The 24,979-nt window shown below is 37.5% G+C and overlaps 1 protein-coding gene across 9 annotated transcripts in view; it reads right to left on the reverse strand.

Annotated features, from left to right (window-relative positions):
- The window catches only part of MKX (mohawk homeobox), a 66,180-nt gene that overhangs the window by 37,653 nt on the left and 3,548 nt on the right, over window positions 1-24,979 (reverse strand). For all 9 annotated transcript variants that reach the window (XR_013449027.1, XM_036088834.2, XM_078075297.1 and 6 more), the window contains exons 3-5: window positions 23,430-23,589; window positions 15,587-15,740; window positions 14,826-15,164 (exon numbers count right to left, since the gene is read on the reverse strand). Coding sequence is in view for 8 of the 9 variants with exons in the window: in XM_036088834.2 (XP_035944727.1) it covers window positions 14,826-15,164; window positions 15,587-15,740; window positions 23,430-23,589 (653 nt within the window). In the remaining variant the exon portion in view is untranslated. The remainder of the gene's footprint in view (window positions 1-14,825; window positions 15,165-15,586; window positions 15,741-23,429; window positions 23,590-24,979) is intronic.

Below are 24,979 nucleotides of genomic sequence, written 5' to 3' on the forward strand. Positions count from 1 at the left end.
ATAAAAAAAACAAACACTAACAATCTGAAGCATATGATTATTTAATGCTCCATTAATTGATAATTTTGCTTGAAGAAAAGATTGGAAAAAAGGAATGGAATTCTTTTTTTTTTTTAAGTAATGGAATTCTTAGCTCCTTGATTTTACTTAAAAATTCCCAATAGTACCCACTCAAACAAAGAACTTAAGTTTTCCACTGGAAGGGTGAAAAGAAAAGTCAGTTCTAGCATGCCCTGCCACATGCTTAACTACAGGGTAAAATAGTATCCGTTAAGATTCTAATCACATTTCAAAAGTGTAGTATTTATTAGGTCTATGGCTGCCAAGTACTACTATATCATATTATAATTACAGGCATTTTTAAATTTAAATTATATTTAGCTCTTTATTTCAAGCACTGTAGTTTGGAAAGTCTTACCATCATAATGTGTCATGTTTATGTACATGAAACCTAGCAAAATTTTCCAGGAGTTCCCATGTTCCATTCTGTATATAATTACTCTTTGTTTATTATTCCTTTGATATCCAGAATCTGTGCATAATTTTGAATGTGTGCAAATTCCCACTAAAAACTATCAGCAACAAACATCTTTTATGATAAAATCATTTACTGACAACAGTCTATATTACAGAGTTCCCTTTAAGATGGTACACTGAATAAGCTTTATTTACTTCTCTCTCAAAAGCTCATCAAAATTACAGAATGTAAATTTAAAAACAAATCAGTGCCTAGCAATGCTCGAAAACAATAAAGGGCACCATGGTCAAATCAAAAAAGTCGAGAAATTAATGAAAGATGAAATGCATATGGCATTAAATTGACAAGGAAATCTAAACAGAGAACCACAACTCAAAACAGGTGGAGGCCAAGACAGTGGCAGAGTGTGAGCTGCGTTTCCCACCAAGGAAGACACTGCAAGTCAGCAGTTCACAGAGACTAAAGCAGGCCATGGGAAGAATCATGAAGGTTACCAGTTAAAGAACAGACATCAGAAGAGCTAGGCCATGCTTTTCCTTCCTGAGCCTACAGAACACCTGTAGGTCACCTGAACGCAGGACACAGTTTCTACAAATGTTCTTTAAACAAGTTAGGGGACCTGTACAAAGACAACTCCTAGATTAAGGCCGTGAAGAGATGCAGAGTAGAGATTCAGGTAACTTCTGATTTCTGTAGGTTCATGGCTACTATGAAAAAGGAGCTATAAGAAAAAAAAAAAAATGATGTTCTTGGAGAATAAAAACAAGATACCAAAATTAAAAGAAAGACTACAGTAGAAAGGTTGATCAATAGAATGGATAGGGCAAAGCTGAAGACCAAATGAGTGATCTGAAAAGGAAAATCGAGATAACTGTTCATGACATGGAAGGGAAAGATGAACAGCGTGAGAGGGAAAGTAGAGAACCAAGGGATCCCAGGCCAAGATGATTTCACAGGTGAACTCTTTCCAGTCCTCAAGATATGCAGAAAAGCTAATCCTTACATTGTTTAAACTTTTCCAGAGTAGAAAAAGATGAAGTACTTTCTAGCTCATTCCACAAGACTGTATCAAAATTGTGCAAGGAGAGCATTAGAAAAAAAGAAAATTATAGACAAATCTCACTTGAGAATGTTTATATAAAATGATTAAATAAAATGTTAATAAATTAAATCCAGAAATATATTAAAATAATGATATATTGTGATGGAATAGAATTTTCCCCAAGAATTCAAGGAAAGTGAAACACTAGGAAATTTACTTTATACAAGTAGGTTAAAAGAGGAGAGTCAAATGGTCTTACAAATTGTGGAATTAGCATCTGATAATTATAATAACCTATTTAGTTATGTGTGCATTTTGGGAGTGGGGAGAATCTCTTATTAAATAATCTAGGAATGGAAAGAGAATCCCTTACCTTGATAAAGTGATTATATCAGAAATTTTCTTTTTTCTTTTTTTTTAAGATTTTATTTATTTACCTGACAGAGAGAGACACAGTGAGAGAGGGAACACAAGCAGGGGGAGTGGGAGAGGGAGAAGCAGGCCTCCCGCGGAGCAGGGAGCCCGATGCGGGGCTCCATCCCAGGACCCTGGGATCAGGGCTTGAGCCGAAGGCAGACGCCCAACAACTGAGCCACCCTAGGTGCCCCAATATCAGAAATTTTCTGCAAACATTATACTTAATAGTAAAATATAAGAAAAATTCCCTTTAATGCTTGCCATCACTACTATTATTCAACATTGTTTCGGAAAATTTGGTCAATGGAATGTAATAACTGGAGGGAGGGAGGAAGAGAAAGAAAAGAGGAGAATAAGTACATAAAACTGTTACTATTTGAAGGTTGTATGTTTGTGCGTACACTGACAATCCAATAAAAGAAAATATAAGACAATATAGGAAAACTACACAAAACCGAACAGATTCCCTATTTATCAGTGGTAACTATTATAATATGTAATAGATAGAAACTCATTCACAAAGGAAACAATAAGAATGACAAAATAAAACATCTAATAATTTAATGAGAAGTATGCAAACCTTATGTAAAGAAAACTATAAAAATTTATAGAATGTCCTGAAAAATAATCAGAATAAATGGAAAAATATACTATGTTCCTGAGTGGAAAGACTTGATATAAGAAGGATAAAAATATTCCCCAAATTAATATATAAATTCAGTGCAATCCCAGATGAATTTCCAATGAAATTTTTAAAATGGAACTTGTCAATCTTATCCAAAATTCAACTGGAAAAGCAAATTCAAGAGCCTTGATGAGAATATTTTGAAAAAATTGAGAGTAGACATAGCCTGCCATATGTCAAAATGCACAATAAGGCTATAGTCATGAAAACAGTGCGCTACTGATGTAGGAGTATTTTTGGTGGAACACATTAGGGTCTAGAAATAGACACATAGAGAGAAAGGTAGAGTATAATAAAGGAAGCATTTCAAATCAGTAAGGAAATGTGGAAGTACTCAATAAATAATTGTGTTGGGAAAAAACAGAATATAATATAGAATATATAATTTACAAGAAATTTTAGGGCGATTATAAGTGTATAAATGTACAATTAAAATAAGAAAAGTAGTAGAAGAAAATGTAAAAGCGAACTTTTCCCATCTTGGGATAGGTCTTCCTAAAAATGACACAATACATAAAGAACATATTGACATATTTAATCATAAGCCCTCTCCCCTCTTGGCCTCCTAACCTACCCTCAGGGCCCAACACCCTCTCTGGACAAAGTCCTATACCTGCCACCATATGGCGGCTTTCTGTTGCCCTGAAGCTCCTTTGAAATGTTCCTGAGCTCAGAGCCCAAGTTGGGTGTGATAAAACGGTAGGCACTTCACTATGACTTTCTGTCAACTGCAGGCTTCCTTTTCTCCCTATACTTTTTTTTTTTTTAAAGATTTTATTTATTTATTTGACAGAGAGATAGAGAGAGAGAACAGGTAGGCAGAGAGACAGGCAGAGGGAGAGAGAGGGAGAGGCAGGCTCCCTGCCGAGCAGGGAGTCCAATGCGGGGCTCGATCCCGGAGACCCTGGGATCATGACCTGAGCCGAAGGCAGCCGCTTAACCAACTGAGCCACCCAGGCGCCCCTCCCTATACTTTTTTTTACAGAATCTCAGATTATCAAAGGTAGAAGGTACTTATGCACCCCCATTTTACAGGTGAAGGAACCAAGGCCCTGATTAATAAAGGGACTTGCCTTGGAACACATACCTAACTGCTAGCAGTTCCAGATGAATATGGTGCTCCTGGTTTCAAAGGCAATGCTTTCTGCTCTTTCCATATTATAACTTCCTGTGGCCTAATGTACACGTGGGTAATTTCAGGTCAGGGAAAGAGACTCACTACAGAGAAAATTTGAACCCAGCAAAGTAATTTTTCAAACCACATATGAAACAGTAGGAATTTAGCTATAGTCAAAATACAGATTAAACTTATATTGCTTCCCACAAAGTTCCTACTCAGACCTTGACACTATCATTTTAGTTAAAGCACCTGAGAGACAGGATGATGTCAAATAGAACATCGATAGATCATTTGCCTTTATCTTTCTGTTCTGAGCTTCCTATGAGCATTTCACTGAGTGTGTACGTCAGGGGGTGGGGATTAGGAATGGTTTTAGGGGGTTGGTAATATTCATGAAATCATAAAGTTGAGCTTTTTTATATTTTCCTAATGAGAGGAAAGTTATTGTAACTATAAACTAAATTTTACTGCTTCAATCATAGTAACCGTGAAATAGTCCTCAAACACCTTTCAAGATAGTTGAAAATTACTATTCCAGATGATTTATGTTTATACTTTTTAAAGTACATTTTAAGAAAAAAAAATAAATAAAAAAGTCTTCTGAAGGAAAAAAGTACACAGGTTAGATAAACCGGAGGCCCCACGGGTTATGAGAAAATCTGAATGGGTGCCATATTTCTGAAAAGGTCTAAAGTAAAGGAACCCAGGAGACACAATAAAAACTAAGACAAGACCAATTGCACGACTGACAAGGTTGTGAAAAAACTCCTTGATCCAGCTGGATAGATTTAGCAGCTCAGAAAGAATTAAAAGAGAGAGAGAGAGAGAAAGAGTGCGGGGGTGGGGGGGCAAAAAACAAAAAACAAAAAAACACAGAGAAAGAAAAAATGCGGTGAGGGCAACGATAAAAGAAAATGCAAAACAACAATGGCACTCAACCTCAGTTGCAAACTAGTAAAAGCTATGTGGGTTCTCAAGCAGCCACAATATTGCAACCATCTAGCTTTGTGCTCCACGAAGACATCACACCAAAGGCACTTGGCACCAAATAACTTCTGGCCAGGGATTTTACATTTAGAAATGTAAGACCCAGTAACATTTAAGGAATTCTTCCTCTTGCCAGATAGCCATCCTCTTGCCCTGAAGCCATGTGACAAATGATCCTGAATACCACGTTGCCTTTTATACATCTGTTGTCTAAATCAGTGTAGAAACTGGAAGGAGAGACTGAATTCTGGCCCTTAGCAAAAGGGTACATTTTAGTGTCATAATGACAGTCTTGGCAGAACAGGGCATTCTTACTTGAAATGTCTCTGCCATACTGAGAGCTTTGTCCACCATAACCTGAGTCTGGCTCCGCTGAAGGGACTATCAGTTCTAAATTTTAAATACACAAGCAACTATGTGAAAATTTAAAGAGCAAACTGTTTCTTGGAAATCCCACTTCATGAATGATTGTCTCTGACCACCTTTCAGCACTTGAAAAGATTTCATGTTCATTTGTGTTGTTTTCTGTTTTAATTTTATACTAACAAAACATTTCTCTCAAAATCACCATTGAAAGCTTTTTTGTTCTCTTTATTTAATGACACTTGAGAAAAGGCAAAATTGTTTTTGTGTACTATGTGGTGTGTGTGTGTGCAGTGTATATAATGGCACCAAAAAGGGAACACATTCTTTTTGTCAAAGATGTTCCCCTTGGTCACTGTATCAAAGATGCTCTAAAGTACAGAAGCAGGTGGGGCAAGAGACTGTTTTTAACCTTATCTGCAGTTCAGGGATAGTGGGAGACACCGCATGTGCTTGAGAGCATCCTGGCCACAGTGCCCTCACTACGGGGCTGCCCAAATCTGTGAGACAGAGAAGTCTGAACTTTAGTTTTGTTTTTTCTAGGTACATCTAGCCATGTGCCTGGCCCGAGGAAATGCTGAAGGTGAATTCAACTCTGCATTAACTCGGCGTATCTTGCACCACGGTGTCCTACTTGCCTGAGAATAAGAGTTCATGCTCTTTTTTCAGACTGGGAAGACCTCAAATAGTTGGAAGTGGATGAGCAATGCTGTTGCTTAAACTATCTTCCCCAAACCATTTTCCATTTGGGTTGTTATTATCACTCAGGTTTTTTTCTGACCACTATCAGGTAAGGACTCAATGTTTCCAGTGTTCACACAAGGCAGAAGGAAGATACCACTGGTCAGTTTCAAAAGCCACTTTGTTTTCCTAACTACACTCAATTTCTATTACCACTATGACTACACACACATGCAGAGACACACACAAACCAGCGGTATTAACTTTTAGGCATTTTCTGGAAACTATTCATGTTTCCCTTAGTAACTAAAGGGTGACCCCTAGGTAATGATGTCTATTACAACCTGCAGTCCATAAACCTATGTAAGGATCTTTCTACTGCAGCCATTAAAATAGAGAAAATTTTTTAAATGGACACATACCTAGACTAAGTTCTCAAAAGTTCAACTCTAATGACTTAAGTATTTACTTTTATTTATAGAAGTCAATTAAGTACCTGAAATTGCCCAAAGCAATTAGACTTATTGTGCCAAGGATCTGGATCGTATCTCCAAGCAAACAAGCAACTCATATCCAAAAAACTAACAACTTCAATGCCTAGGATAGAGCCTAAAGCAATTTTCTAACCTGCAAATTAAAGAATTGAACTAGAGGATCCTTTAAAGTTCACTGCTGGATTTATAAAAATCCTTGACTATTTCCTTCTTTAGTACAATGAAAATGAGAGAAATTGGGTAACAACGTTGTTAAAGGAGAAAAGGGATATTCTGCTGCTATACCTCAAACGTGCCATCCTTCACCTAAACTGAAAACTAAGAGAAAATTCATATTTTGTAAAAGAACTATTTCTTTTGTGAGTGAACAAAACTGTTAACTTTTCTGCTTTCTCAAAACTCACAATTATAAATGATATAATTTCTAACAGAAAACAAGAGCAGACACTTCCAAAATTTAAAAGTACCAAAATTCTGGTCTGGAAGAAAACACATATTTATTCTGAGTAAAAATTCTGTTACATCAACAAGACACATTTTGACATAGAAAAATACCTGTTTAATTTTAGAAACAAAGTAGGGAGGCAGAAGGGAAAAACTCACTGCAGCTAACCAAAAAAGAAAGAAAGAAAAGAAACCACTTCCATATTCATTAAATAGAATGTCTTGTTATTTTCACAGACAGTAAAAACTTTTTGACATCCTTTTTCGTCCCAGACCGGAGAGGTGTCAATGGATCTTATTTGGTCTCTTCAGTGTGTAAAGAGTTTACAAACCTAACCAAATTTAGAATTAGTGGGAGTTAGGCACTTATGTTCCTTATACATAAGAGAAGAAAAAAAGGCCCTTTTATGCCAGCTTTGAATTGGGCTTGAATTTTTATGACTTATTTAGAAGCCCTAGGGAATGAAAAAAAAAAGTCTCTTAATGGAAATACTGACACAGGCTTAAATATAGTGACATGAACAAGCACGTCTATGAAACAGCACCAGGATGTGACTGACCACTCCAGCAAGTTTGAAATGCAGACAGTTTCAGACAATCAATCACAACTGACCACATGCCAGGAAAAAAGTAATGGCAAGTTAGAGAATCAAAATTTCGGGTTGATAAGCTTGTTTTTAACAGGAACATATGTAAAATGTATGGGATCTTTACTCCAAAATATGGAAGAAAAAGAAAAACGTAAGATGTAAAATTTCTGCCTAGACTTCCTCCAATTCTGTTACAGGATTAAAAATAGTCATTCTTTTTTTTTTTTTTTTTAGGATTAAAAATAGTCATTCTTAAAAAGTCAAAGCCGTCATATCAATCCTGAGAGATGTGGCAGGAGAGTTGAAATCAGTGGATCTAAATCTGTGCTTTGTTTCTCAGATCTTACTTACAAGGCTATGTGCTAGATAGAGAGAGACTACAAATATTTGTTTTTGTCTATCTGCTACACTTTTTATTCTTTGGCGGATTTTTAAAAACTAGCTAATCTTTTCCTTGTATCATCCTTGCATTTTCCTGAAAGTCGCTTCTTTTACTTGAAAATCAGGTTAGTTTCATTTTATACTTCCTAAGTTATTATTTTGAATCTCTTAAACATCTCATAGTTTTCAGCTACATTTTGTTTAATATTTTCCTCTGGCTTTAACTTTTTCGCAATTGCCTTTCTTTAAAGCCGTTTAAGCTGATTCGAGGTCATTTTTCTCTCTCTTGTCATGTCCACGGACACAGATCAACATATATCTGTGTACACTAAGATGTCTTTTATGGTTTGGAAGGCAAACAGACCCAATCATTAAAACACTAACTCATTTAAGAAACAGTTATGGGGCAAATATGAGGAAGACACTGTACTAAGTGCTAAGGGGGTTATAAAGTGAATAAAACGCCACTTTGGGGCCTCAAAGAACTTTTAATACACATAAGGCAGTGAGTAGCATCACAAAAGAGAGACAGAATGCAGCTGTATTTCAGAAAAATAGTGTGTCTAACCTTCACAAACATGGGATATTAGCGTTGCTATCATTCTTAGGTACCGCATGGAAGAAACACAATGTCAAAGGGCAGAAAACATTAGGACCAAACACAGTCCTAAAAAATGGGTACATTTTCTAAACTAAGCTGCCATATCCTTTCGATTTATTTGTAAGCCATGCTGTTTGTAGGGGCTGTAGGTCTCAGTATTTACATTCAGGTTTTTCAGACTCTCATATGATACCAAATAAATAGAAAAGTGAAGGAAAAATCTACCCTTGAAGGAGCCAGCCAGCTGCTCATGCCAACAGTTGTTCTTTTTTTCTATTTTCGTTTGCCATTAGTCTCTCAGTTTTTAACAGTAGATGGAACATTTAGGCAATATCATTTAAATTTTTCAAGTGAATCCATAAGGGAAATTTAATTTTAAAAATCAAGTGACTTTTCAATAGTTTATATGAATGTGTTTGGTCTTCAGCATCACTAATATTTAAAAATCTATGGTGTTTAGAGTATCATGCTTAAGTTTTAATAATTCTAGAGTAACCCCATGCCTACCCAAAAGTCAGAACTTCTGTAGATCTCATTTATAAGATTATGCTTTGGAATCAGTAATTAGGAAAGAAACCCCTTTCAACAGGCTATCAGAAAGACATCATTCTTTATTCAAAGGTGTTAGGGGCAAGCTTGGGATTGTGGTTAATCCTAAAATTACTGATTTGAAAGGGTGGAATATCATATAAAAAGCAATAGGAGGAGGTAGTTTAGAGAAGAGAGGATATTGAAGCACACCCCACATGCTGTGATTAATATTATAAGCTTAGGAGAGCAGAAAATTCTATATTTTTAAAATCAGTACTTAACTTTCTATCTGGAAATTTCACTTATGTGGAATACCTCATTCCCAGATGGTGTTTGATAGGTGAGGTATTATTGTAGTAAGGATACAAGACAAGACATTGGATAACCTTTCAAGTACCCTTTAAATGTCACTAACTGGGCTGGTGATAGAGGGTTTTATTATGCTCTGTTGGAGTACATCAGCAGTCATTTGCATGCCAGGAAAAGAATGTCTGGAATAATCCAAAAGGGCAAAGCTTAGTTCTTTCACTAAAAACAAGGAAGTGACAGGCACAAAAAGGGAAATAAAAGAAGATAAAAGAATCCAAAGCAGAATTACTGGTCAACAAAATCCCATAGAGAACGAGCATGTACACTGAAACACATACTATTTTAACATTTGGCTCCTGACAAAGCCTTCTCTTGACTACCATGAAGCGTTCTTTAAGCTACCCACAAACGCAAAACCTAAAATTGATGAAACATATAAATTAGTAATGATTATTCACTGTTCAAAAAGATCTGCCAAGACAGCCCTTTAAATCTTTCTTCTGCTTCATTTAACTATGGTTTCTTTGATGAGCAGCCTAACACAAAACACAGGGCTCCAGTGAGCCTAGAACAGGGCCTGTGTAGAGTAGCTCTTAATAAACATTTCTGTATGTGGAATAAATGCGTGAAAGAGCACCTCATATATGAGTGGACTGTATCTCAGAAATGTACCTGTGAAGTCAGCTTTTAGAACTGAGAGTGCACTTCTTCAAAGAAGTCATGCTATAAATTAAGGTTAAATCCCAGGCTAATCCAATGCTTTATTGAACTCATGTGCACACCTGGGTTTTACCACTGATAATGCCAGCCTGGATTCTAAAGTACATGCGTATGCAGGAAGAGAGAGAAAAGAGAACATCTCTCTCCTGTTGGGGGGCATCGTTCGCCGAGAAAAAATGTTTGGAAATGGCATTTAGCCTCTGGCATCCTCCCAAACTTACTTTCTACTTCCTAGTTCCTCCTTCCTTAGCAACCAAAATCCCTAGTTCTGTCATCTTGCCCCAACTGTGGCAGGGCCATCCAAATGGACTCTACTTTCCAAAGAATTCCATGCACTAAGTAAGTGACTTCTTTCTTCTCTCAATCAAAATCTCCATTTCTTCAGGGATATTCACCTCAGTCAAGTGGAGGGGAAGCTAATCTAATTAATTCACACTAACATAGAAAAGAGTTCTATCCGCCTAAATGTTTTTGCCACACCAGATGTGTCTAATTAAGAGGGATTTTAGACAGTTTAACAAGATGAAGTTTAAACATTCAGCCTGTGGGAGCCGGTTAAATTTATGAATTATATACTACCAGAGCAGTGGGGCTCAGAGAATAACCATTCGAATGTACTAGCCATTTGTAAGTTGATCATTTGTGAGCTGCAAAAAGAAAGAACATAACAGGGACTTGTCCTCAAGCCAAGCAAAAGAAGGAGGGGAAGTCCACACGTTTTATTTCAAGACTAGCCTGATTTTCCCCTTGTCAGTACACCTCTTAGAAACCTCCTCTCTCTCCTTTGGTAAAGAAAGAAATTTGATAGGCTTTTGAGGGTAAATCAAACTTGAATGCAAGTTAGGAAAGGCTCCAGTGAGGACACACTCTGTAAGGTGGCCCAGATGGCAGATGGCTCCTTCACGGATGGTCCCATCTGGAGAATATCAGTACTGATTCAGTAGAAATGGAGGTGGATATTAAAGCCAGAGTCCTCATCCTGATACCTCAGAGAGCAGACCCACCTAAGGACTAGAGGACTTGAGGTCAGTTTGTAATGGTAATTCGCTCCATCAACATCTGAAAATTGTCATCCATTAACCTAACATAATGAAAAGTATTGTAATTTTAAATCAGACAGCTTAATTCAACAGACAACACTGAGTGACTAACTTTTCTCGAGTATTATTTCATTGTATTTAGAAGCAATAACCTTAAAAATTCTAATCAATTCTAGGGGCGCCTGGGTGGCTCAGTCGTTAAGTGTCTGCCTTCAGCTCAGGTCATGATCCCAGGGTCCTGGGATGAGCCCTGCATCGGGCTCCCTGCTCCTCGGGAAGACTGCTTCTCCCTCTCCCACTCCCCCTGGTTGTGTTCCCTCTCTCGCTGTGTCTTTCTGTCAAATAAATAAGTAAAATCTTAAAAAAAAATTCTAATCAATTCTAATATTATAATTTCTGCTATCAGAAATGCTTTAGCCAATATTTATTGAAAGCCTAGCATGCCCCCTGAAGAGAGAGCTTTTTTTTTCTTTTTGCACGATGGGGAGACTGCAGATTACAGAGAAATATTTAATGTCTACATAAAATCAATAAAAACATGTTTGTATCTACTTTGATATTGTTAGTCAAGTGGAGAGGAAGCTAATCTGATTAATTCACACTAACATAGAAAAGAGTTCTATTGCCTATATGGTTCAATTAGGATTACTACATCATAATCCAGCAGGCTTCGCCCTCCTAGAATTTAACAAGAACAAGTGAAATAAAATTCAGTGATACATTAGCTTTCCACATGCCAACTCTTTCATTTGGCTTTTTGATTCCGTATCACTAATGAAATGCATCATAAGATAGCAAAAATGGGTGGAAAAATGGATACAGTTGTTTTTAGCATAGATGAACTAATAAACTGTGTTTAAAGGCAATCTACTCTTGACAAATAATTTAAAAGATGAAATCTTTGCACTACTATAAAACTGGGGTGGGGGAGGGGAGTGGTGTTTAATAGCAGATTTAGAGGATTTCTATTTAGGTGAAGAAAGAAAGATATAACCAGAAGGAATTGAAGGAATTCAGCAGAAGCCTGCATGCCAGAGAAAACCATAGCAGTTGCTCAGAAAGTATTTATTGAAATCCCCTGTTCTACTATTTATGCATGAGTGGTAAACTGCAGCAACGTTGTTGCTTGGTTCCCCCAGAAGACAGCCATTTATTATTTCAGGCTAAGATTTAGCAAACCAGTCTTAGACCACCAGTCTTTCTCAATTCTCTATCCACAAAACCAAAAAAATGTATTCTGTTCTTTTTAAAGTTTATACACATGCATTGCAAAACCAGAAATTTACGTGTCTAGGCTGCTTTCTCATTGCTTGCATAACTAAAAAATAGGTTTTTATTTAAAAATAGAACTTGGCAAAAGAATAGGCCATTGGATATTTTAATAAAAATAAATGGCCGAGATACTTAACTTCGAGAAGCATCAACTATATAGGCATGCTATTCCCTCTTTGGTTTTCTATTTTATCACCTTTGAAAAGAGCATGCATTTTCAGAAGACTCATCACACTAGGTAAATTTCAAATTAGTTTTTACTGGGCAGCATAAAGAAATTTATAGGAAATTTTAAAAAATAATAGACCTTGAATTATCCCACCTATTCAAAATTAATTTTGATTGTTTCCAAAAATCTTCCTTGTTTTTTGTCTACACATACTTGTACTGTCATAACTGCATTCAATGTTTCCACAATTTTAAATTGTTTTTCACTTAACCTTATGTTATCAATATTTCTCATGTTGCTTCAAAGTCCGTATCAGTATCATAAATAAAAATGTTGATTTTTATGCTATTCTAATCTGGTTTTGGATTAGGATAACATTTACATTTTTAAAAACTGACATACTGGGCGCCTGGGTGGCTCAGTTGGTTAAGCAACTGCCTTCAGCTCAGGTCATGATCCTGGAGTCCCTGGATCGAGTCCTGCATTGGGGCTCCCTGCTCTGCAGGGAGTCTGCTTCTCCCTCTGACCCTCCCCCCTCTCATGTGCTCTCTCTCATTCTCTCTCTCTCAAATAAATAAATAAAATCTTTAAAAACAAAACAAAACAAAACAACAAAAAACTGACATACTTCCCATATTTTTACGTGTTCCAGAAAAATGTATAAAGCATGAGAATTAATTATTTCTTCAAAGTTTGGAAAAAATCCAATGACTCTATCAAATCATGTGTTTTGGGAATGGGGTTTACTAAAAACCTTGACTTTTCCTGAATTAGTGGTATTTACAACTTTTCTCATTATAATTTTATAATTTAATTTGTGTGGATAATACTGATTCATTCCATCTACACATTTGCATATAGTATATTGTCAAACAACTGTGCACAGTACACCATAATTTTAAAAACTATTTTTAATGACTATGTATTGATTGCTATATCTCCTTTCTCACTTCCAACTTTAATCTGTGCCAATTTTTGCTTATTTTTTTAGTATTGCTTTCAAAGAGTCAACTCTTTATTTTGCAGCTTTCCATTTTAACTTTTTTGTTTTATTTTTATTCTTTTTTCAATTATCTGTACGTGAATGACTTGATTTCCTATCCTTTCTTATCACTGTGAATAAAATTCATGAAGCTCTGAATTATCTCCAAGTTCTGCTCTGGTCACATTAGCTAGATGTTAGTATGTACTTTTAAATTTTTTGTTATTAGCTAAATAGTCTTTTATTTCATCTTTTACTTCTTCCTAGACCCAATTATTATTTACAAGACTAATTTTGTATCTCAGAGCATTTGGAGTTGTTTTCATTCTTGAAGTTGGAGATGCAAACAGAAAACGAGGTTAAGTCTTTAAAACTGTATTGAGATTTTCTCTGAATCCTCACAGATAATATATCTTGTACACATTTGTAGACACTTGAAAAGAAGATTTCTAGTTAAATAATCTGAAAAGTATATTAAACAGACCAAATTTAAATTCTTTTATAAAGCCCTACTATTCACATATTAAGCTCCTTACAAGGACTACATGCAGTATTGTTTGTGTAGTATTTAGTAGAGGGCCTAGCATATCATAACTACTGAATAAATGAGTGGTGGCGGTATACATAATAATTAAGAATCATCATAGTCTGCTAGTAGTTACATTCCTCCTACCCCTTATGCAGGCTAAGCTGCACTACTGATCCAGGAAGAGTAACTAGCTATGTGTTCTTGGTCTGGGTTTTCTTACCTATGATATAACATGGCTGGACTAGATGCTTTCTGAAGTTATTTCCAACTCTAACATTTCTAAATCTCATTTGTTGGCATTTTCAGAACCTGGACTCTATCTACACCAGATGTAGGTCACACATATCCTTTGTTCTGAAGTAACTTGCTCAAACACTCTTTACGAGCAAAACTCTCTGGAAACTGAAGTGAAGAGAGAAATTTTTACCAAACTCACTACTCCATCAGAAAGTTTTGGACATGCAGAAATCGATTTATTATTTTTGGAATAAAAGTAAAAATTTCAAAGCTATTTATCAGCCCTATTTGTGCTTTCCAGGAATAAAAGTAAAATTTCCAAAGCAATTTAAGCCAGACCTACACTTTCCCTTCACAAGAGTCTTGGCACCCATGCTAATTTGTGTTCATTTTCCACCACTATTAGCAACCAAAGAATTTAAAAGAAAAGATGAAATACAAAGTGTTTGCATGGCTGCCTATAATTCAGGGCATTCCTCCTCCAAGAATATGTATCATTGAGATTAAAAATGAGTATTAAGGATGAAAATTCTCATCTTTATTATTAAGGGTGAAAATCCCCAGTAGACCATCACCTACTAACAAGCATATCTGGTTATCAAAAACAAAAGCTTTCAAATTAAATTATGGGCTATATGTGAATAATCTCATACAAAAGCAATAAAAATTATGCCTTTATACCTGTTGAAATAGACCCCTTGCTGCAGTTCTAGTTCTGTTTTAGACAAGGTATCATGAAAAGCACAGACTTACCTGTGCGATAGACAAAGTTGCCTTCGGTTTCTGATGATGAGGGAGACACCAATTCTTCCTCAAATTCATTGGAACTAAAAGATCCTGAATGGTTTCTTTGCCTTGTCTTTCCCATCATGGCAGCGTTTGTGGCCATGACATGTCTCAAAGAGTCGTTAAGGTAACGATTCAATAAGCTGCTCTTGTATTTTGGGGGTGATACGTAGTCCTCACTGGCCCGTGACTCAGGCCTGATCACTCCAGCTTTTATGACTGAGCTTTCACTTTTAATCACAGGATGGTGAACTGGATTATTATAGCCCCCTTCATTTATGTGGTTTCTTGGAGGATTTTCTCCATCTAAGGGAGAAAAATATCAGTAGGTAGTACTTAATATACTTTTCCCCAGCCACCAAACTGTTACAGTTAATCATTAAATATATACATAAAGACAGAGTATTTAGAGTGTATAAAATTATCTTTGATACTCAAGATTAATTTTTAGGCAAGGGAAGCAGGAATCTAAGTAATCTCTCCCTATGGTACTTTAATTTTAATGAATTTCACAGGAAATGTTATTCTGACACATGATAAATCTATAAACAAGAGGAAACAGCCATAATTCTGTTGGTCATTTACAGTATTGTAAAAGTGAAGTTACCTCATGCAGTAAAAAAGAACCATTATGGCACCATCATGTTTTGTGGGGTCAACCTTAAAAATAGCAATTGGGGTGAACTTCTTATTAACAGAGGTAAAGCAAAAAAAAAATATTAACCAACCTTCAGAACATGAATCATCGCTGCTTACACTAAGCCGCTCAGCATTTCCTTGAACATACTTGTTGTACAATTTTATTCTTAAAGCCCAGCTTAAATCTGGCTGTCGAACAGTATTCTTAAGCCGACGTCTTGCATTAGCAAACCAATTTGACACCTATAAAAGTTTTATTTTTCAATTAACAAAACATAAAATATTACCCATCACATAATTACTTTCCCACAAGGGACCTACGCCTCTCTCAGTATCTCTGATCATTAAATATTCTCAGAATGTAATAGTACTAGACATTCATTCCATTCATTCACTCATTCATTCAACAAACATGCTGAGCACTTACTACAGAGACTGAGCACATACTGTATTCTGGGAATGAAAAAAAAAAAGAACATCCCTTGCCATTAAATGTTCAGGCTAGTAAGAGAGGTAGGAGAGTGTACAAATAACTTTAACATAGGAAACAATGTGAGGAATGGCTTAGGAGGCATTAAAATAAAATGATGCAGGAGTCCAAAGGAAGAAGGGGTTACTTTCAAGACTTCATGAGGAATTAAGTGAAGCGTTGAAGGAATGTGTCAGGTATAATGGGTAGGGAAGTGTGTTCCCAGTAAAGAGGACATGGGAACAAATATGAGTCAAATTCCAGAGACACCGTGCTGAGTGAGGAAGAGGGAAAAGTTAAAGATGACCTTGAGTCATCCCTGTGTAACCAAGAGGATAGTGCCATTTTGAGAAAGAAAGTAGAACTGTTTAAGGGATGTACTTGGTTTGGGGAATGATTAGTTTGAGGAACTAGAAAAGCATACAGGTGAGATGTGCAGCAAGAAAATAAAACTGATATCCGAGACTCAGGGAGAGGAAGAGCAGATGTGGGTCAAACACACAGAGGTGACAGCAGCAGTTTTGAGTAGGTAGAAAGAAAGATGATTGAAGACCAAATGCTGGAAACCTCCAGACATCAAAGAGGCAAGACTATAAAAGAGGAGCTAGCAGAACAATCAGACATAGAGCAATCAGACAAGCAGAGGGAGAAAAATGCCAATAACACCCAGCTTTAAGTTGCAAGTCAAGTGCTTCCAAAAGCAAATAGGTGAAGGCAAACAAACAAACACTGCAGAACAAAGGGAAGTTACTTCCATTGTTTTTAAAAGATGCTATTGGATTTCCAGAAGTTAAAATGGTGCTTGAGATTTCCTTTAAAATATCAGGCTATCATCAGAAAAAAAAATATGTAAATAACCCGAGGGGCCAATATTTGCTTTTAAAAGAATGAAATGTGGAAAGAGAATTACATCTTTCTGCCAATTTATTCTAGAACATGACTCCATATTACTGTAATGGTTTATGTGGCAAAGCTTGCACTGGAAATTTCTTTTTTCTTTTTTTAGATTTATAATATAAATATACAATTTTTACACATTTCTCAAGACCTAATTATTGAATGGACCTAGGGTGAATCCTACTTTTTAAGAAAACAAAACCACAATTCTTTTCCTCTTTGCCTCCATGGGTTTTTAAAACATGGTAGTTTTCCCCAATTTATAAACACACATACACATACACACACATATATGTATACAGAAAATATATCATATATAATATATATATTCAGTATTATTACCTCCTTTGTGTCTTAGGTAATAACTATCCTTTAAAATTTATGTGCATTGATGTAATAACTCACCATGGCATTCCAGAAGTCTTAGTCTACTAACCTTCTTCCTATCAAGTTCCGCTATAATAACTACAATTTAATCTGGCTTCAAATTATAAGTCTCCTTCAACCTCTATAGACAGACAACTTCTGGGACTATTCATTCAATAAATACACATTGAGTAGCTCTTGTGCTCTAGCCATGGTGGTCAGTGATAGAAATTTTTAAGTGTTAGGATAAACTTTGTCCCTGCACACAGGGAACGATTGGCATAGAACTATGTATTAACTGTGATACATGGGTGAACATTCACTATGGAAGCACGAAATGCCTGGTCCAGTCCTCAAACCTCCTTCTATTCTCCAAGTCATGGCCGAAATATTCATCCATGCCTTGGATAGTAGTAACTGGGAATTTTAGAACATTCTTTTTCTGAACTTCCCTATCTTCCATTCTATGCACTTGAATGAATCTTAACCACCACCTTCAAATTCAAGTGTTGATGCACCATGATGATTTAATTGCTTAACTTCTTCAAATCCTCATTAATGTCCTATTGTCCTATAACTGTGGTATAATGGAAAGAAACCTGGTTTTCTGTTCTCAATTTGCCAAAAACATGTGTGAATTTAGAGAAGTCACTCAACTTTTCTGAACTTTAAGCCTTTCATCTGTAAAATGCATTAGATGGTACCTAACACTTACCAATTCTAAAAACTAAGATCTGTGAATATAGTCTATGCTCTCCTACAAAAGTGTTAATTTATTCCCTTTATAGCTGGTGCTAACCTACCTTCTGCTCTTGACCACCACCCTTTCGAGCAATCAGACATGTGTGTTTACGTCCCCTGACATGCAGAGGACAAACTGCAACTTCTCCTATGCCTACATCACTTATATTTATTAGAATACTTCAAAACGTTTTTACTACTTTCTTTACTAAATATCATATAATTCAGAGTATCCTTAAATCATAACTAAGCTTAAACTTTAGCACAACCATCACATAATACAGTGTAAAATCCAATTCTTAAGCAACTCTTCATTTTTTTTTTAAATGCAATAGCCTTCTGATTTCCAAAAACATTAACACACTATAATTCTAACATACAAAAAATGGGGACCTTTAAATGTCATGGTGAGATTACAGGTTTTCATACGCAGGGGTCATATCCTTTTTTGTGTTTTATATACTCAGTTCTTACCATAATATATTAATTACAAATTAGAAAATTTTCCAGAAAGGTTTGCTGGTATCTAACATGGACTGTCTCTAACCTGATTTCCTAAGTATGACTGGCAAGTAATCTGCTAATATATTTACTCTGCCAGTATTTTATCACCAGAAATTTACCATACAATTTAAGGGCTGGATATAGTCCAAGGTGTTTAATAATCTGCTTGCGTTCAGTCATGTAAACAGCAAACAGTTGGTTAACAAATTTGCATAAGTACTGTTCTGCAAATTTTTTTGTCCTGATGAAATAATGCAAACTCCCATCTGTTTCACAGAAGGTAAAAATACCAGTTTAGATTTTCTACCTTTAACTTACTATGGATTCTTTCAGGTTGTCATGCAAATCTCATTAAATTCTATTTTACATGAAACAGGCCTCCTTACCAAGGATAGGTTCTGCAACAGCATTTTGATGTCAAACTCAGAGCTTAAGAAACACTGTATTTTACAGTGAAAAGTTGGAGAAGCAAATATCCTAGAATTTGGAAGAGAAAACTAAGTAATTTTCATCCCTACTCTAACTGAGGTGTTTACATTCATCATACTGACAGAGCAATCATTATAGTAAACCCAAAGGGATAAGCTAGCATCTGTCCACCTTTGAACATACAGAATTAACAAACTTACTCTGAGTTACTCAACTGAAATATTGAGAACCTCATTTCTACACCATGTAGTATAACACCTGGAATAAAGACCAATCTGAGATTTTGTTGAATATTTAACAGGTGCTATAATCCTTGCAGTTGATAACTACATACATATCTCAGCAGAAGCACTCACCCAGCAAAAACAGAGCTATGTCAACAGAGGGGGCAAAATCTTAGAACACAGCAGTTTTAACCAATTGTACATGGACATTATCATAGGAATGTGAAACTTCTATAAGTAAAGGAAGCATCAACATCCAATCATTAAATGTAATCTCAAACTCCACGTGCATTGCACTCTGCATTGTGACCATGAAAGAAATCATCCCAAGGAGACATTTCACTCTTTATAATCCAGAAAAAATATAAATATATTAAAAATATATACACATGAACAATGGGGATCATTGAAACCAGATACAGCACCCATCTGCCCTTCTCTGAAAAACTTCGTCCAAGGCAATTATTCTGCAGTAAGCTCTATATCCTACAATAATACAAAATCCCAATTGCATACCACTTTATGTTATTCCACAATAAAGCTGTTCACATTTTGATAATGCAGAGTATATTTTTTATAATATTTAAGCAATGGTCAGCCATAGAAATTAAGCACAATGGAATATTTTGGTTGGCTAAAGTACACACACACAGACACACACACACACACACACACATCATTACCTGTTAGTTTTATGAAAATATTTATATCTCATTAGGAAGTAAGATGCCAGATTAACAATAAATAACTCTTTCTGCCTCATTTTTCAGGGACAAATACAATGTAGGTGCGGATTAATATCCTTAGAGCTTCTATTTATCAGAAAAAGTACCTTTTGTGGTCCTAAAAATATTTCCTCCACTAAAGTTTCAGTTCCTTCCTTCTAGATTTAGTGGAGATTGCTGACCAGGTTTTATGCCCTTCTTTATCATTTTAAGAGTAACAAAACAAGGCAAAAGTACATTTTATGAAAAGTTTAACAGCTTGACACACAGTCAAAAGGAAAATGTTAAGTGTAAAAGAAATTCTCAAAATACAAGATACTCTCACAGTTAGGGAATAAAAGTTATGTTAACCACTTACTAACATCAGTCATGAGAAACAGAGATAGGAGGTACTGAAATAAACAGGAAATAGGACTTTAGAACCAGAAATAAGGGGAACACTCCGTATTTGTCCACAGACATAAAAATATGACATATTTCCAGCTATATTGAAGATAATGAGTTATATTCATGCTGTTCTATAGAACCATCATATAGCATTAAGGATAATGAGCTGCCCTCTGTGTATTCAATGGAATGGATTTTAAAACTAGAATATCTTAGATTTCAAGACATTCTCTAGTTTTCAGAATGGTGTTTTGGAAAGCGGCATGGTGATTATAATGGTATTCCCCAATTAGAACTTAGTCACTCTGTAAACATGTACGGGGCTGGAATGATATGAGGGTATGAAGATGACAAAGACATGATTGCTCTTCTCAAGAAGCTGACTCCACAAGAGAATTTATTCACTGGGAGAACTTGACTCATTCAATAGGGGTCTAATTTGCAGGGATCAAAAGTTTTATTCAGCTCATAGCTTTATATTTTTTCCTTCAGAAGTGTAAAGTATTTACATAATTTATTTGGTTCCCATACAGTCAGAATTTGCTTGGATGTTTAATGTATGTCTGACTTTCACAAACTCTCACATATATGTCAACATAAGTGCAGCTGACTCTTGAACAACAGAGGTTTAAACCTCACGGGACCATTTATACTCGGACTTTTTTCACCAAATACAGTACAATACTGTAAATGTATTTTCTCTTCCTTATAATTTTCTTAATAACATTTTCATTTCTCTAGATTGCTTTATTGTAAGAGTACAATATATAATACGTATAACATACAAAACATGTGTTGCTTGTTCATGTTACTGGTGAGGCTTCTAGTCAACAATAGGCTATTAGTAGTTATGTTTTTGGAAAGTAAAAGTTATATGTGGATTTTTGACTTGCAGGGAGAGTTAGCACCTCTAACCCTGTGTTGTTCAAGGGTTAGCTGTAAATAGATATGCATGCATACATATATACACATACACATATATACACATATATATGTATATTCTTACATAGATACCCTATTATGCCTAATTGAAAATAAGCAGAGCCAAATTGGATTACTATGTTTAAAGGTCCCTTGGCTATTCTATACATTTGATTTTTTCCATTTATCACTACAACGTTCCAAAAACCAACTTCATTTATTATAAAAATTTGGAAATCATTAAGCAGGTAACTTATTATTATAAATAATTATTACTCCATTTAAAAATTAAATAATTCTGTGGCATTTTTATTTTCTGAGGACTAGTGTAAGAAAAAGAAAACATAATGAGAATATAAGATATAGTTAGAAAATCGTAATAGCATTACCAAGATCTTAATGCAAAAAGAATGGTTATTTGTATTTGAACTATCATTACAGGTAGGAAATAATTTGGTTCTGTATTAAAATTACAACTACTTGTATTGCATCCCAACAAAACTACTGTATACAAAAATTTAAATGTCTCTACTAATGACAATGTTACTTTTCATAATTAAAAAATGTTCTAAATATGTCATATTTTTTGTTTTCTGTATGAAAGAATGAGAAGCATTAAGTATGAAACTGTATGATATACCAGAATTAGTCTAATGTTTTATTGCTGACATCACTACGAAACATTCAAATAGCTCTATAAACTAGTGTATTTTCAAAATAAATAGCATACCTGTTTAAACTGAAATTTGAACGTATGCATTTATTTTCACAAGTCAAGTTTTTCTGACTGGAATCACTGAAAATTCATAGTTTTATGTTAAACAGATATTAAGCCAAGAACACTAAATAAATTTTCCCCTCCAGTGCTGCAGCAAATCACTATTAATACTATTGCCTGTTAACATGAAGCAAAACAGATGTTTTTCTCTACAATTGTATTCTGAATATAAGCAGACAATGTATATTATAGTTTTAATAAGCTTGAATACAAGTCAACTTTCATGCTTTGTCAAACTTTCCAGCAATTCCTAAAATGTCAACCTTATATACTCTGGAAAGCAGCTTTTATTTTATCTAGTAGTTAAATATTATCTTTCATTTGGGGCCTCTCTCATTATAAATTTAATGGAATGACCAAAACTTCACAAATGCAGTAATGTAGTGTTACTATAATATATGAAACTTCTCAGCTTATTTAGCTCCTCCTCCTCTTTCTGAATAAATTTGTTGTTTGCATGTATAAAAGTTCATGTCATCAAATTTATTAAAGAAGTCTGTGGTGTGTTGGAAACAGCATTTGATCTGGGATTACATTATTTCCAGGCCTACCTCTACCCCATACTAATACTTAACTGCCACAGTGCCTTGGTCACATCATCTGTAAAATGCTTATTATTGCTCTACCTCACCCCATTTTTGTGAATACCAAGTAAGACTATGTAGGGAAAAAGCTAGTCAAATATAAAGGAGTTTGTTCACTAGAGAAGAAACAAACTTGCACCCTTTCTCTGCACTTGACAAAATAAACTAACCACTTGAAATTGGCCTCTTCTTAGACCCAGTAGAAAAATACCAGCAGCAAAATTCTGTGGATTCTAGCTAATGCTCAGGATGCCTCTTATTAAAAAATAAAAATAAAAAAAAATCAAAACCCACTTCTTGCCCTTCCACCCTACGTCCTAGCTTTGTCAGTAAAGGTAATTTTTAGGTTATCCTGTACTTGATCTTTAATACGGGTACCTAATATTGAAGTGCCTTTCTGCATGGTTCTTAAAGTTTCATCCAGGGCCAGCAGCTTTAGTGTCATCCTGAGAACTTGTTAGAAATGCAAAATATTGACCCCACCCCAAACCTACGACTGAATCAGAAACTCCGGTGTGGGGCCCAGCAATGTGACTTTGAACAAGTCCTCCAGGCTATTGTGATGCACACTCAAATTTGAAAATCACTGCAGAGAGTCCCATCTGTACCCATCAATATAGGGCACACGAGTCCAGATTCCCAGACACCTTTTCGTAACTCGCAGTTGACTTTTCACTGCCCTCCCTAACAAAACACCGTGCAGTCCCTCCTGAACCTAGCACGAGCACTGAATTGATAGATAAGATTGAGAGGAAACCCAGAAACTTCCTACAAGCCCTCAGCATCCTCTGAGGCAGGAGCCAGAGCACCAGGACCGGCCTCGACCAGCCCCATCCTTCCCCAGCGGGAGGCGCCAGGTGGAGATCCGGGCACACACGACGCGGGCCGGCTCCTCCGCCGCGGTTACCTGCACCAGCGTCATCTGCGAGCCGAGCGCCAAGAGGATCTTCTCGGTCTTGGTGGGGTACGGGTTGTCACGGTGCTTGTAAAGCCACTGCTTGAGGGGCCGCGCCATGTCTTGCAGAGCCTGCCGCTTGTGCCTCACCTTCCCGCCATTCTGCCTGGCCCTGGACACCGGGAGAGGAGGAGGAGGCTCGGGTGAGCGGCGCCGCCTGGCCGCTGCCCCCAGGATCCCCCCACGGCTGGACACCTTTGCGCCCGCAGCCGCGCGCCCCCGGAGAACGGCCGCCGCGCCCGCGTCCGGTTCTGCAGGGCGTCCGGCTCCGACCGACGCGCCCACCCCGCGCCCCCAGGCTGAGGTGAGGCAGGGAAGGGGGCAACACGACTTCTGGGCGCGAATACCCTTCCCTGGGCGTCTCTCTTTGAAATGGCCTGGTTGTCGCAGGGGGTCATGTGGCGGTGACCGACACTAAGTTTATCTTGAAAGGGGGGCTAGCTTGGAGCGAGTAGCCAGGAGTTAGAGGTTTAGGTGACGATGGTGAAATGATCTGAGGGAATTTGTTATTCAGGCTATAGATCTGCGCAGCAGGGCTGTCGCCCTCTCCTCGCCCGCCTGCGCCGGCGCCCTGGAGTGGCTCTGGTTTCGTGGGCCGGGTCAGGCTGCTGCCAGCTCTAGGGAACTCATGCCAGCAGCTCGGGGCTTCCCGTCGCCCGTGGTCAAAGGAAAAGTCGCCCACTGGACGGCGGGAATAAGGCAAGGGATGATGGCCGTCCCGCCGCCCTGGTTCTTTCCTTTGATCCTCTGGAAAAAGGGGAAACTTTCCAAGCAATGTTTGTGGAGGAAGGACGCAGAACCTTAAAAAAAAAACAAAAAACACCACTCTAGGGGCCTTTTCCCGACTGAAGGGAGAGTTTTAAAAGTATGGAAAACTCCGTCCGTGAGGAAAAGCACATTCAAAGGGGGAAGGGGCCGAAGCAGCCTGGAGTCCGATGCTAGGCGCTGCGCTCCCCCGCGGCTCCGGGAGGTGTCGCCGCGCGGCCGCCGGCGCGCCCCACCACTCGGGGAGGCTCGCGCGCCTGCGCCGCAGCCTCCAGGACTTTTGCCTCTTTAAACACTTTGAAATGCAACTCCATCCGAAAGGACTGGTAGTAACATTTTGAGGAAACCTAATCTCTATTTTCCTAACCAACAACGCCGCAGAACAAGCAGCTGATGCAATCTTTCAGGTGGAGACTGCCAGGACGGCTGCCCCTCCCCCCGCGGGGCGCTCAGGGAGCCGCCGCCACGCCTCTGCAGCCGGAGCTGCTGGCCCACCCGCGAGTTCTCGCTCCCCAGCAGCCCCTCACCCGGCTAGACCGAAACCCGGCCCGGCAGGTCCGCGGCCTCCCCCTCCGGGCTCGCAGCGGGCCCCGCCGAGCCGCGCGCGCGCGCGTCCGGGGCGCCCTGCGGAGAGCCGACCTTGCCAACACCTTGGCCGAGGCGGGGCGAGCTTCGAGGCCGTGGCGAGGCCCTGTCGTGACATAAGAGGGGAAGCCCCGACTGCTTGGCCCTGCCCT

This window comes from Halichoerus grypus, chromosome 6 (genome assembly GCF_964656455.1).
Source record: "Halichoerus grypus chromosome 6, mHalGry1.hap1.1, whole genome shotgun sequence".
NCBI classification, from domain to species: domain Eukaryota; kingdom Metazoa; phylum Chordata; class Mammalia; order Carnivora; family Phocidae; genus Halichoerus; species Halichoerus grypus.